At 44.2% G+C, this 15,758-nt stretch overlaps 1 protein-coding gene across 2 annotated transcripts in view; it reads right to left on the reverse strand.

Annotated features, from left to right (window-relative positions):
• Positions 1–15,758, reverse strand: part of mle (dosage compensation regulator mle) — a 148,529-nt gene that overhangs the window by 93,573 nt on the left and 39,198 nt on the right. For both annotated transcript variants that reach the window (XM_075691152.1, XM_075691153.1), the window contains 2 exons: positions 9,846–9,987; positions 8,431–8,513 (listed from right to left, as the gene is read on the reverse strand). In XM_075691152.1, the coding sequence (XP_075547267.1) occupies positions 8,431–8,513; positions 9,846–9,987 (225 nt within the window). The remainder of the gene's footprint in view (positions 1–8,430; positions 8,514–9,845; positions 9,988–15,758) is intronic.

Here is a 15,758-nt window from a genome sequence, read left to right on the forward strand (position 1 = left end):
TTCGACCTTTTAAGCAAAAAAGTACAGTCGCCGATTTATTTTTCTTACACGGAAAGGGACCGTAGAATTTTCCTAATTATCAGGCAATCGAAAAAACCAAATTTGAATGAGAAAATTCATTTTGATGAATATAGGGGTGGTGACAAATGATACAGTTTCATGTCATGTCGACGATATCTTCACACCGGCGGTAGAAATTAAGCGAAGCCAGCTAAGCTTTCGCATGCACTCCAGTCGTGCGGCTGATAGCGTCGCCCGCACTGGGACGACGTTACCAGATAAAGCGCCGGCAGCGGGGAGCGAATGCTTGGCTGCCTCTCACTCCAACGGGTTACCAAAACTCGAGATTACACAACCTCCAATGCTAAATGCCCGGAAAGACAGCTTACATGATGCCACTGTGTCTCGGCACACCCACTCTTTGCGCACATGGCAGATTACCTCTAAAGCAGGGTGTGCGGTGCTGTGTGCGGTGCTGTATGCGCTCAGCCACGCTTACAGTCATGCGCAGCCACGGCTAATATGCCAAATTACCCCCCACTCCACCCCCTTGCGTGCGTTTGATCGTGTTATTACTAGCTCGCTCCCCTCCCCCTCTTTCCCTTTGCTCGCACGGGAAGGCGGCACTCGTGAAGCCACCATCTTTCTTGTCTCACCCTCACACACTTTTACTCACGCCTAAAGCTGCGCGGAGCGCAATAGGATCTTATTGCACTTGGACTTTAAATGAAACATGATGTGGCTCGCCTTCGGCAGTCACTCTCGTCGCGTTGTGTACAATTTGAAATGTGCGTTTGCAAGCAGCTGCTTATAATTGAATAATTTAGCCATCTGCGCCCATGGAAGTTTCCATTTATTGTCTTGGCATTCCTCTGCGGCAAAAGCGAAATTTCTTTATATTCAAATCGCATACAAACGCACTTCGTTATAGTGAAGTTCTAAATACATTGTGTTCTATGGACAACAGGCTGTAAAAAGTTTAATACTTCATATATCGAGAATTTCATTATATTGAAGTTTGTTATATCGAGGTTTACCTGTATAACAAACTATATTCATCTTCAAAACCAAAAAATACCCAACCGTTGCGCACCGAGCACATCACTTTCCATGGGGCTCAGCACTTGTTCACAGCAGCAATTAAAAACTCCTGCGTCCTCATGTCGAATACGCCGTCGAGTAATACTGGTCTTTCTCAACATCGCGCATCGCTGCGCAAAAGTAGCGGCTCACTATCGCACTTCTCCAATGACCTTTCTCTCTCTTACTGTGGCGTAGAAGGCATACAGATACAGCTGGGTGTGGCCTCTGAGATCTCCCTGGCACAATCTCGGGGGTCACACCCAGGCCGCGCTGCTAGGCTATGCGTGGCAATGTGAAATATTAGTGCATTCGCTTCTTCTCTTTACAGCACGCCACGTGGGCTGGCAGCTGGGTATGGCCTCTAAGATTGCATTAGGACCAATGCAATCTTGGAGGCGATGAGCCGACCGAAATTCACTTCCTCCTTGATCCCACAGCAGAGGACTGTGTTGTATGCCACTGTTGCTCAATCACGACAAGAAACGTAGAAGACTATCACATTGGAACAAAAGGCAGCCCTCTAAAGGCTGTTGCCTAAGGTGCTAAGAAGTCATGTGTTGCACACTAAAGATTCCTTTGTTTTATTGAAATTTCATGGCAAGCATGGCCGTGTAGAAGTTTCGTGTCCCTGCAATGCTGTCTTATTTCCATGTTTACAACTGTGCACCCCATTAGGCATATATTGCAGTAAATGGCAATAATGGATATAACGAATTAATGAACAGAAAAAATAATTTCGGCTTCCCCTTCAACTTCGTTGCAATGAGGTTTCAGTGCAGCTGCATTTCTCATGGTGGGGCGATTTTCTGGCTTTCTAACTGCCATTCGGCCACCAAGCCCAAGAAGCAAAGTCATGTTGATCGAATCAATAAAAACTACTGCAGTAAGCTTCAATCACAATCATGGCATTTGCAGGAACAATATCCAAAGAACTTATTCCAGAGGTAGTGTTTCTTAAACAGATAGCCGAACCTTCATATAACGAATTATCAGATATAACAAAGTAAATATATAACTTGCTTGGTCATGTTTTACAGTCAACGTCCAATTTCTTGGACTCCCTAGAAGAGTCCGAAAACGTCCTAAATGTCCGAAAAAATGAATGCACATCTTTTACTGCCCCAAAGGGCTCAAATTATAATCCACAGGCATGTCTGAAATAGCTCTGAAGGCCTCCCAGTACACTTATTAGGCATATTGGTGCTTGTACTTTGATAGGATAAAGCAGGTGCACGTGTGTATAATTAAGCAATACATACCGTGTCTGGCGACAATTTCCCCTTCCCACTGGTATGCTTCTTCATACTACTACAAGTACGGTATGCTTCACCGCATAACACTTCTGTACGAAGATGAAGCTCACGTTCGGGAAGCGGCATTATGCAACGCACAGTGTTTTCAGAGCTTCGAATCATTAGCGAGGATTACTACAAAGGCGGATCAGTGCCACTGCCAATAGCAGCAAAATGTTTTAATGAAAAGCACTGAACAGCAAGAAACTTGGTAGCTAACGTCAAAGTAGCTAGGCCTAGCATTGCTGCGGTGGTGGCTAAAGCTGCCAGCTGATCTGCATGCCAGAGCGCCAGTTCGAGGTGGTAAGATATCAAAATGGCGGCGGTGGTTGCTTCGAATAATGCCGCTTCGGTCCTGCGGTCATGACAAAAAGGCCGGAAAATTGGACAACGAAGGTTTTCTGCGTCCAAAATTTCAGATATTCTTATACATTAGACTCCATGGGGCACGTGGCAGTGCCGCGAAGGCGTCCGAATTATTGGGCATGTCCGAAAAATCGGTCGTTGACTGTATTTCAATACAGTATTCTCCTGCTATAACGAAATCGAAAATGCGAGATCTGTCACGGCATATTATCGTGAAGCAAATTTGTGTTTGCATGTGCTTCATGATATACGAGGATGAATAAGTCTTTGCCCCCATTTTTTATTAGCCAAAATAAAGGTATAGGCAGTAATTACAAATATATGTACTATTCTATGTACCTTACATTATTTTTCCAGTCCCCACACCGGTTCAGACAATTGTCCCATCGCAACATTAAATTAGAGATGCCCCTGTTGCCAGTCAGCAACGCATGTGGCCTCCCCGAATGCTCTTTGTCATCCAAGTCTTCACGACCTTTTGAGAACTCACAGCACCACCACCTCACACTTCTCAAAGCAAGACACCTTTCCCCATACTTGGGTTGCACTTCCCTGTGGATTTCAATGACCATTCATCCCTTGCTCCATAGAAAACAAATTATACTTCATTAGCCGTACCATAAAGAAATTCAACAAGAGGGGACAATCGGCAAAAACTGGCAACAGGAAACACGTCACGCCTAGTGTCAACCCCATCCATCCGTTAGTTGACGGGAACATCGGAAAAAGAGAATGTGAAATGAACTTAAACGTTTATATTTTTTTAATTCTTTCCTGCTAAAACTAAAAAGTTTTGCATATAAATGAACTTATACTTCGCGCATTACTTTTTTTTTTCGTCATCTAGCAACAAGCTAGCAGCATGCCAGATGCACCATATACATGCATCATTCGCTAGACATGCCATCGAAGCAAGCGAGGCCAGCTGCGCATGTGAAGCTCGCCTGCACGGCGACCCATCTCTTTTGGATGTAGCCCGTTTGTCGGGCTCCTGGCGTTTTCTTGCGTTCCGTCCACATCTAGACACGGCACCACTGCATTACTGGACTACAGCAAGGTGAGAAATTTTGTTTGACAGTCTGCGACGATCTTCAAGCACATTTAGGCCTAATGCACAAAACTGAACCTACATAGTGACGCAGTTATCGAGATACAGCTCCCCCGTCCAGGCCTAGTTACTCATACTGGGAGATGTTTGCGACGTTTTCTACGAGCCCAAGCATTATAACTTATTTCGGTAGTTTTTGGGCATGCTCGCCAGCACCTGGCTTTGTGAAGAAAAGCACCTCAGCCATGTGATGCAGTTTCGCGTGTACTGAATCTTACTGGGACAAGTTTTGGCGCTTTCTCGGACCCCAGACATTATTGCAACTAATTTCGCTACTTTTTGGGGTACTTTTCAAGCACAGTGACCGCACTCGGCGCAGTGGCACAGTTAGCGAAAAGCAGCTCGGCTGTGTGCCGCAGTTAGTTTCGCGTGTACGGAATCTTACTGGGAGAAGTTCGTGACACATTCTCTGACCCCAAAAATTATTGTAATTCATTTCGTAACTTTTTGAGACACTTCTGAGGCATGCTCGCCGTGCCTGGGGTTGTGAAGCTGTTAGCAAAAAAGCAAGCCAGCCATGGTGAGTTAGTTTTGCGTGTACTGAATTTTAGTGAGACAAGCTTGTGACGCTTTTTATAGCCCTGCAACAACATATAGTACCTTATTTCGGTACTCACGCTTGTCGAAAACACGACGGGCGATTGGAGAGAGTGCTAACACGGGAGTGTGTTGCTTGCGCCGGCAGGACGGGTAAAAGATAATGCCGAGGAGCTCAAGAACTTGACATTTCTGTCTTCTGAGCGACTGAAAACAGACTTTGCACCCACGAATCTGTCTTGAGTGCGACTAGAAGGCATTCTGCCAGCGTTCAACATGGTCTGGCTGAGAGCCTGTGTTGTAGCCACCTCTGTGTACTTGGCATACCATCGCGTCGACTGAGGCCAAGTTGTGTTGGAAACGCGCAGTCACCCGTGTATTTGTGCTCTTAAAGTTCAGGAAATAATGCCCCCGAAGGGAGGGAGGCTTGAAAACCAGATGTTTTCTTCAGATTTTATGGCATTCTTTGGGAGGAGTCTATTTCTTACGAAATGTATGTAAAAGTGAATTTATCTGTAATGCCGCTCATTCACCACTCATGCACGTTTCACCTTTACACGCAATATTCCTGTAGGCCAATATTATACCAAAATGATACATGCTTGTAATTTGCTTTTTTTAAGCTGATGGCATCTGGTGTAGCTTCGTACGGCAACGACTGCTGCTTACCTGGTGCCACAACTTTGGATGAATGCACAAGCCCGGAATGAGCATTTATATAGAGCAAAATAAACATTTCATCATTTCAGAAGATGTCTTGCGTTTTCTTTATGAAATTGCTCGTGACAGATTCGGTGGAGCCTTGTGAAGATCGCTCACAATCATTTTTACGAAATAATAAAACGATTCCGTGCCAAGGAGGCGCGTGGTTCAGCAGAAGCAAAAAAAAAATGCCGCAGTGATCAGCAGAGCCGGCGTGGCGTTCAAAGTGCGTGCGCCCAATACCGAAACCGGAAGATGTTAATACCATCCGCTTGGTGCACTAATGTCAATTCAGCCGCTGGGCTCTATGGGAGTGTCCACTCTTGGTGAAATTTCTTTCTCTACGCTCGTATGCTGTAGACGTGTGAAGCACAACTGCCATCGACAACTGACAGCAGCGCCGTGCTGTGAAGCTACCAGCAGGTAAGGCTGGACTGGTTAAGAAAGGTCCACCGCTGGGAATGGATATGTTGACTTCGCATTTACAGCCGTAACTTGACTAAAAAAAAAAATAGGGGCCCGCCAAAGACTTTCTGATTCGCCCTCGTATATTGTCGTAGGAAAAATGCCAAATACAGTTGCCTACGGATCTTTCAGCCCTGCATGATTCCTGTGGCACGGTCACCTACCCCTAACACCAATGTATCACATAAATAACTAAAAATTTGGACGCCACATGGTGTTTCAGGCCTAAACCGCATGAGTGATGTTACAAACATGGCAGCCATGAAAAAAGTTGCCACCCCAGGCCTAGCGGATTAAGCAGTGCTGTCAGTGGAGTGGCTGTTGGCAAGCCGTTGCAGGAAACTTGCTGCCAAGTTCGCATTTGCAGACCTTACTGGTGCTCAAGCGTGAGATCAGACGCACAGGCTAGACTGATGAATATGGTACTGGAGTACAGATCCACATGTGGTTCTCTCCATGTCCAGAATATCACCGCCAAAGCACTCCGTACAGATGGTTAACAAGCGAAGCTGAAATGTGCAGCCCCGGTGTTTACGCTGGGTTAATTCCGACGGTTCATTAAACGACGGCTTGGTAGGCTGCCGGATCTTCGGTACGCAGCTGCTGCTTGCACTTAGCTGCACGAGCCTGTTCTTCTGCCCAAGATCAAAAGCTGCCTGTTCCTAAGGGGTACGTATGACGCAAGGCCTACACATTTTGGAGCCGGAGAGAAACCAGGGTGTCTACCAAGTTGACATTTCCAAATTCCCAGAGTTTTCCAGGTTTTCCCTGAGTGCCTTTGCAAAATTCCCTTAGTGATGCAGGACTATGTTTTATACCAAGAAGGGCTGAAACCACATCGTTGATGCTGTCACTCTCTAGTAAGCATATGAAAAAAAAATATAAAAATTTAATGCAATTTGAATACTAAGGAGTAGCGTTTATGCTATTCAAAAAAAGAATAAAAGGGAGCGGTTAGTAAAATGCACAGCAAATAAGATGTGTTCGAAAAAAATTGCAAATCAAGTCGTAAATTTTCAAACACAAATAAAAAGGAGATGCATACAGAAGCAAATATTTTCGAATATGAGCTATTTCTATCAACTGATGGCAAGCTCAGTGGTATGAGGCCCGAACTTTGTCACAATTGAGATTCTCTCTCAACAGCTCGCAAGTCAACCTCAACTGTCCTGACATACTCTCAGCCTGCGCACGACGCCTCATTGTTGCGTTTCACTACTTTAAAGAGTTTATTTTGGTTTGAGTGAGGGACACCTGCATCTCGGCATCAACCAACACTTTTTTTGAGCTCAAAACGGCAGCAGCACGCTGCCTTTCCCGTTCATTCCCCAATGCGTAGGTCCTTTCTGTTCTTGTCCGCCTTCCACCACTCGTTCGCCCCACGGACCATTTGAAGCATCTTCTTGGTCAGTTGCACAGTCCACATCCAATTTTGTAAACTCTCTAGGGACCGCGAAAACGTCCGAAAAATTGGCCGGTTGGAAAATATAAATGCATGTCATTTACTGCCCTTAAGGGCTCAATCCGCCACAGGCACATTCGAAAACGCTCAGCAGGCCTGTCGGTATGCGTATTAGGCATATTGGTGCTTGTACTGTGACAGGAAATACCAAGTGCATGCGTGTATAATTAAGGAATACATACTGTTTTCCATGGCAACAGCCCCTTCCCACGCTTGTTATGCTTCACTGCAATACTTTTGGGTATGCTTCACCAAGTAACATTTCTGTAACGACTACTCAAAATCCCTGACGTAGACACCCTGGAAACTGCAGCTCGCGCGCTCGGCTGCGACGGAGAGCAACATCTCTACTGGCGCAGCTAATCCGACGCCCCCTAAATAGCACAAGGCCTTTTCACTCCGATCCATGACGTCATGTCACCTGGCCTGACTGCCACAGAACCTAATGAGGATGCTCCCAAGTAGGCAACAGTGATTTTGACGTCACTGCTTTCATCATGCCAGCTTTGTCAACGAAAATTTCGGGCCATGTAGCGTCACGACGTGGATCGGAGTCACGGCATGGATCGGAACAGGCCTTGTGCTATCTAGGGAATGTTGGCTAATCACGCGTCTCTTTCTTTCTTTTTTTTTTCTTTTTTTTTTTTGTGCATGCACATGGGGTTGCATTGGAGTTTTCGGCGTACAGGCAACCGACAGACGGATGAACGGACGGACGAATAACCTAGCCATATACAGTTTCGCTGAAAATTGCGTCACACAGCGTGCTCATCTTTATGTTGGCACTTGTAAACCCCATCGGCAACTGAGTGGGAGATGCACAGGCTAGACTGACGGTCTTAGTAGCGGAACACAGATCCAAATGCAATCCCTTCGATTTTTAAGTCTTTCGGCAGCGTGGGCATTTTGGCCGGCGGCTTGGCATGGTTGGACTTCAGTCGGCAAGCCAACATGCCAATCCCATGCGATAACAGCAATTGCACAGTTGCATATTCGTGGGGGTGCAGGGTGTATGTACGCAATTTACTGTTGTCTCCGTGCCCCATATCCGCCAGGGCAAGTTGTTGGTGGGTCATCAAAACTCACAGGCGACCCTTTACTGACCCGCTGGAGGCATCTCACGTGCGTTGCTTTCGCATAGACCTGATTGCAATATTTCTTTCTGACAATATCTTTGTATATTCTTAGAACGAATACTGGATATATAACGAAGGTATTTTCGTCTCCTATGCAACTTAGTTATACGTAACAAGGTTCGACTAGTCAAACTTAAGTACAAGATAAAACAAAGCATGTATTAATGAGTTTCTGGGTCATTTGTGGGTTATTCCTCCAATTTGTTTTTCAGACAATTATCATGATCCCTCAAGTCTGAATATTTTGCAGGCATTATAGTACACTGTTTACAAACTTACATTGACATCTCGCTCATGAATTTCATCAATGATGACATGAGATACTCCTCGAAGACCAGCTTCCAATTTCCTTAACAGGACACCTGCGCACACACGTGAAGTAACATATAGGCGTCAGCTTTTGGAATACAGACAGCCTCAGAGTAGCTAAGCACCAGTTGTGCATTAAAGGGGCCCTGAACCACTCTTTATCGAAGTGGAGAAAGGCATTTGAAGTGAAAACAGGCTATTTAAGAAATACTTTGCCGCTAAAGGTACTTCAATGCATTCAGCAGAAGTGGAGTTATTGGTAATCAAACAGCCTCTGCAGTGCTTCCACTCCTTCAATGCCTTGCACTGCGAAAGCTATGGTGGAGCAGGACATGCGCACAACGCTCCACCTTCTAAATGTCACCATGGCACACAGTTCAAATTTTATTTTGGACGTTAACAACGATGTCACTTCCGATTTTGCCGCCTATTACGCGCCAAACGTAAGCCAAACCCTGTTGTCCTCAGCGAGCCAGAGTGTGCTTAGCCAGAAGACTCGCCATGGCCCCCTGTGGCAGCCGCAGTATCTACGCTACATAGCAGACCACAACTACATGCAACTGTAGTGCATATATGCACAGCGTTTGCTTTGTGCACGACAAGGCCTGAGCGCGTGCCCACCCTCACATGCAGCAGTCTGACCATGCTACATGGTGCGGACCAGCTTTATCCTTCACCAGCTTGACCGGCAGATAGTAGACACATCCAACTTGCGCAGGTTTGAAGGGCTATCAATTATTCTGCCAAGCGGACCTGGAGTGGTCACGAGTGAGCGTGCGCTGGCAAGCGCGAGTATGGTCTGACTTTAAGTTCCGGGTGAATCGAGGCTAGTTGAACGGTAAAAACTAGTCGAAATTAGCGAGACTTGACGGCTATAACACTGATAGGCAGGGTGGCCAAAGTGTATTCCTACGTGGGCTGCCACAGCCCAGCATGAGCAGACGATAGTTGGCTTCTTCCGGAAGTACGTAATTATTATGGAAATTTGAAAGCACATTTTCACTTACTTCAGCCCGTTTATTGAACTTCGTCAATAAATATACACAGTAACAGTATGAAGTGCACTGATCCAAACACCCTATTTGATTGGCGTCAGCTACCGGCGTCAGCTACCGGCATCAGCTGGGTATGGGAATCCGCTATGTGACGAAATAAAGCACCCAGAAGAGAGCGAAGAGCAGGCTTGTGTTGATATGAGAGCGCTTGAGAAAAAGGTGACTTCGCGGTCTGCTTACTAGCTCCACGTGCCGCGCACGACTGCAAATTTTGGCTGAGGTGTTCACAGCTGCGTGTTCGATCTGCGGACTACATTTTTTCACCAAGGCCGAGGGGTGGTTCAGGGCTCCTTTAAGCTGTAACATCAATGCATATAAGACAACACTTACCCACTGTGCAGAACAAGATTGACCCATAGGGACGTGGGAGCACAGATTCAAAACGAACACTGTAGCCGGCACTTTGACCAAGTTGCTCAGATCGTTCTTCAGCAATTCGTTCAGCAACTGACACTGCACTGATTCTCCGAGGCTGAAAAAATCAGGATACACTATCAGCAAAATTATTTTTTTCATAGCAATGATCAGCCAAAAGATGATCGGATATTTCTGTAGACACTGAAGGCACACTGAAGTACTTGTTGACAATTGTTTCAGTCTTATAATGTAATGAAGCTTAACCAATCCATATGCGGCAACTCTGTTGAGACAATCTCCAATGAGCTAACAGTTTTTAAAGCCCCTTAGATTTAATTCTGAAGTTTAGTATACCGTATTTACTTGCATAATGATCGCTCTCCCGTAATGATCGCACCCCTGAATTTTGTCGTCAAAATTCTATTTTTTTTTCTTTCCCGTGTAATGATTGCACCCCGAACTTGCCGCAGCAGTATGTAGTGTGCCAAGTTTAGCTAATAATGATCATGGTTACCATCTGTCAAATGCTACGCAAACAACTCTTCAAGATAAACCAGGCGGTTGCAGGCACCAAACATTCTTAAGCAGATGCCCACATTTCATTCCTTTCATTACTTTCCGCACTTCCATGACAAAAAAGAAGCTCCAACCAAACTTGCCTTTATTGTGTCTAGACTTTATAATGGTTGTGGTCAACAACAACAAAAAAGGCGCCTTTAGATTCTTCTCGTCTGCACGCAACAAATCGCGAGCGGCAACGATAGTAGAAACGTTTGCACTGATACGTTACATGTGTACCCTATTCATACGCCAACGCTTGTAACATAGCTAAGATATTCCCACCCTTAGCGGAAACATGCTGTATTAGGATAGTTGTGAAGACAAGAGCCTCAGTTTCCGCAACATGCCTGCCATGCATTTCTGTCACTGACAGCTATTGTCGCAAACTTGGCGATATTAACGATATTATTTATTACTGATACGGAAGAAACTGTTTCAATGCACGCAATGTACTCATGAGAAGAAAAAAAATCGCGTTCGGCGCATTCGGCTTGCTCTGCCGGACGCCATTTTTGTTTGAGTGACCCGCACTACAAACAGCGGCAGCTGCCTATTTGTTGACCTGTTGTCATCCCGCAGCAAATGCGGAATGAAAAAAAAATTTTTTTTCTTTTCGCAGGAAATTTAATCCACACAATGATCGCACCCCTGAATTTGCGTGAATTTTTTTGGCAAAAAGTGCGATCATTATGCGAGTAAATACGGTATGTTAGTTTTTCTAGATTTGTTCCAAAACCTAGCATGCATGCATGTGCTTGTGCGTGCATATCTGTACGTGCGAGGGTGAATCAGAAAGTCTGCCCCTACTTATTATAAGCCAAAATAAGACAAATACAGGTAAGTACAAATAGTGATGAAGATGACATAGAGGCAATGAATGAAACCGTAACTAGGCTGGCTTGAAGTGGGAGGTAAGGCACGAATGCAACCAGTAGGTAAGCTCTCCTAAGTAACAAAGGACTTAAAAAGAAACGACAAAGGATGAAAGTGTCCAACTCGAGAGATCAGATAGAATTCGCAGAACTGTCAAAACTAATCAACAAGGAGAAAATAAGGGATATTCAAATTTATAACGTGAGAAAGACTGAGGAAGCAGCAAAAAATGAACGCAGCCTTAAATCAGCGAGAAGGAAACTTGGCATCGAACAAACCAAGATGCATGCACTGAAAGATAAGCAGGGTAACATCATCAGCAATCTCGAAGATACAGTAAAAGCAGCTGAATAATTCTATACTGACCTGTACAGTACCAAAGCAGCCACGATACCTCCACTTGAAGTAGTAATGAACAGGCTACAGAGGCTCCTTCTATAACTAGTGATGAAGTTAGAAGGGCCTTGCAAGACATGAAATGGGGAAAAGCGGCAGGAAAAGATGAACTACAAGTCGATTTAATGAAAGATGGACAAGACATGATGCTTGAAAAACTAGCGGCCCTTTATAAGAAATGTCTCACGGCTTCCAGGGTTCCAGAGAACTGGAAGAATGCCAACATTATACTAATCCACAAAAAGGGAGGTGTTAAAGAATTGAAAAATTATAGGCCTATTAGCTTATCTCTAGTATTACGTAAAATATTCCCCAAGATAATCTCCAATGGAATAAGGGCAACACTGGACTTCAGCCAACCAAGGGAACAAGCAGGTTTCAGGGAGGGATACTGTACAATGGATCACATCTATGACATCAATCAGGTAATCGAGAAATCCGCAGAGTACAATCAGCCTCTCTTATGTGGTTTTCATAGATTACGAAAAGGCATTTGATTCAGTAGAGATATGAGCAGTCATAGAGGCATTACATAATCAAGGAATGCAGGACGCTTATATAAATATCTTGGAAAGTATCTACATAGATTCCACAGCTACCTTAATTCTCCACAAGAAAAGTAGCAATACACCTATAAAGAAAGGGATCAGACAAGGAGACACAATCTCTCCAATGCTATTCACTGCGTGCTTGGAAGAAGTATTCGAGCTATTAAACTGGGAAGGCTTAGGCGTAAGGATCAACGGCGAATATCTCAGCAACCTTCGATTTTCAGATGACATTGTCCTGCTCAGCAACACTGGGAATGAGTTACAACAAATACTGAGGACCTTAGCATGGAGAATGTAAGAGCGGGATTGAAGATTAATATGCACAAGACAAAGACAATGATCAATAGCCGGGCAAGGGAACGAGAGTTCAGGATCGCCTGTCAGCCTCTAGAGTCTGTGAAAGAATACATTTACCTAGGTCTATTACTCACAGGGGACCCTCATCATGAGAAGAAAACTTACAGAAGAATAAAAATGGGTTGGAACGCATTCAGCAGACATTGTCAGATCCTGACTGGAAGCTTACCATTACCATTCAAAAGAAATAAGAAGCCCTTGTTGTCCTTGGTGTCAGTGTTTGTTGGCTTCTTATATGACTAATAAATATTGGGCCCCTCGGTTAACCCCTTTCTTTTCGTTTACTACATAATGAGGGTCTCGAATCCGGCAACATTGATGCCTTCAGGTAGCATGCGTGGGTTTATTGACCGGTTGCCTTCATCCAAAAAGATCACGTTCTCGTGACGCCTGCGGCAGAAAGGATGTTATACGTCTACCGCCATGGTCTGTGAGTGGTGGCGCTGGCTAACACTCCCAGGGTTCTACAAGGAAACATAAATACCCAAGAAAGTGGATGGGGAAACGGCGCCGCGGTAGCTCAATTGGTAGAGCATCGCACGCGAAATGCGAAGGTTGCGGGATCGTTTCCCACCTGCGGCAAGTTGTTTTTTCATCCGGCAAGTTGTTTTTTCATCCACTTTCATTTCCATTAATTTATCATTTCTTTATTTAATTTACAAAGCAGAAGTAATTTCCCCTATGTTGTCCTTGGTGTCAGTAATTGTTGGCTTCTTATGATATGACTAATAAAAATCGGGGCCCCTCGGTTAACCCCCTTTCTTCTCATTCATTCAAAAGAAGGATGTACAGTCAACGCATTCTACCAGTGATGCATATGGGGCAGAAACTTGAAGACTGACAAAGAAGCTCGAAAACAAATTAAGGACCGCGTAAAGAATGACTGAGCAAAGAATGTTAGGCGTAACATTAAGAGACGGGAAGAGAGCGGTGTGGATCAGAGAGCAAACAGGAATAGCTGATATTCTAATTGACATTAAGAGAAAGAAATGGAGCTGGGCAGGTCATATAATGTGTAAGTTAGACAACCGGTGTACCATTAGCGTTACAGAATGGGTGCCAAGAGAAGGAAAGCGCAGTCGAGGACGGCAGAAGACTAGGTGGGGCAGGCACTAGCTGGAATCAGTTGGTGCAGGACAGGGGTAATTGGAGATCACAGGGAGAGACTATTCTACATACCTTCATTATTTTTCCACATAGTCCACACACCACTTCAGATATTTGCCCTATCGAAGTACTAAATTTGAGATGCCCCTGTGGTAGAACCTCTGGCTGACGCTCATTTTCACGCATGTCTTCATGGCCTTTTGATAACTCAACACACCACCACCTGACACTTCTCAAAGCGAGGCACTTTTCCGGATACATGGGCTTCATTTCCCCGTGTATTTCGATGGGTGTTCGTCTCTTGCTCCATAGAAAACTAATCACTCTTCGTTGCTCGTACACCATGAACGTGTGAAGCACAACCGCCATCTTTAACAACTGACAACAGTGCCATGTCACGGAGCTACCTGGAGATAAGGTCAGGCCAGTCCAAGAAAGGGCCACCGCTGGGAATGGATATGTTGCCTTTGCATTTAGAGCCATAATTTGGCAAAAAAAAATAGGGGCTAAGAATTTCTGATTTGCCCTCATACGTATATATGCATGCACGTGTGCGTGTGTGTGAATGAATGAATGAATGAATGAATGAATGCCACAAATTCAAACAGCCTGAATATGATGTTTTCACTGTAAGTGCTCCCATGAGGCCACAATGAAAAGAACTTGAAAACTTGCAAACATTTCATTAGCTTATAAGACAGAATTTCAATTCAAGTACAAAGGTTTCTGCGTAACTATGCATAGTCCCAGCAATAAGCTTGTCAAACTGCAGCAAAGGAATGCAAAGGAGTCTTATTTACAAGCAAGCTGAACTCTTTATATCTGCTTATCAGGCCCATTACTGATTTTTGTTTTGCATCAAAAAGAAGCTTACCCCCTTCAGTCATGGAACCCACATTTATGGACACAACCTATTTTTGCCATCTCTGTGCAGTGGTAGCAAGAAATAGAGCACAAACCTCATGCTTAGGGTAAATTTAACATTCCGCTAACCTAACTTACTTCCATTTTACTTCCAAGACTTGCATGTCATTACAGAGTACCTCTTTGGTGAAGGCACTACCGTGTTTTACGTGGCGTTTGACATAGAGCAAGTCGGTTGGAAACCTCCAAAATATTTTTTTTTCCTTTCTTGAAATGCTTGCCACCAATAAATAACTTGTGCATGTAATTCAAGTGAGGGATTCAAGCTACTACCTCGTCAAGCTACTAATCTCAGTAGCTTTTTGTGGCTACTCCTTCCGTGTGTATTTGTTCAAGGAGAATGAAATTCAATTCAATTCAATTTTTATGAAGAAACGTAGCATGAGTGACTTTACAATATTCAAATACCTAGTTACTCTGAAATTATGATGACTCATCATAATATGCACAAAGAGTCCATTCTACCACCTTGACTTTCTTTCAGTGAAGTCTCGAGCACTCTGACATAAAATTATGTATCTTTCACACATGTATCGATGGCCGATCATAATTCGTGACTGAAGGAGGTTACAAAGCATGATTTTATCCACTACTACAACAGCAATTCTACAGCAATGTAAAAGCTTAGGCTGCAGACAAGGAAGCGCATCAGGAGTCTAAATACCAAAGAAGTGAGAAGCAGGAGCTTAAGGTACGCTCACAAAGTCGCTAAGACTTTTAGCGTTTCTTACCGCTCAATTAATGTTGTCCCCATGCACACTGTTATTGCAAGATTGTCAAGCTCAAAGGAATAGCTAACCTGCAGTATTTTTGCCTGTCCATTTGAATAAAAAAGCACACTTAGACCCACAGTGTAAATACCTCTCCTGAATATGCTACCTTTGTCACCTTTTAAAATGGCAACTTATTAAAGAGAGGGAAAAACTGATTACTTCTAGGCTGAATATTATCTGTATAGATTAAGCATTGAGTTGCATGAATAGCACAACAGATAGGCTCAGATTTAGTGAGGGCAGCAGTTAGTACAGAGCAATACAATCTGTTTTCAAGTGACCTACAGGCATGAAGTGCAGTCAATTAATCAAAACTAATCACTTGTTCACGTCAGCCTCTCAAA

The sequence above is a fragment of the Dermacentor variabilis genome, chromosome 1 (genome assembly GCF_050947875.1).
Source record: "Dermacentor variabilis isolate Ectoservices chromosome 1, ASM5094787v1, whole genome shotgun sequence".
Lineage (NCBI taxonomy): Eukaryota > Metazoa > Arthropoda > Arachnida > Ixodida > Ixodidae > Dermacentor > Dermacentor variabilis.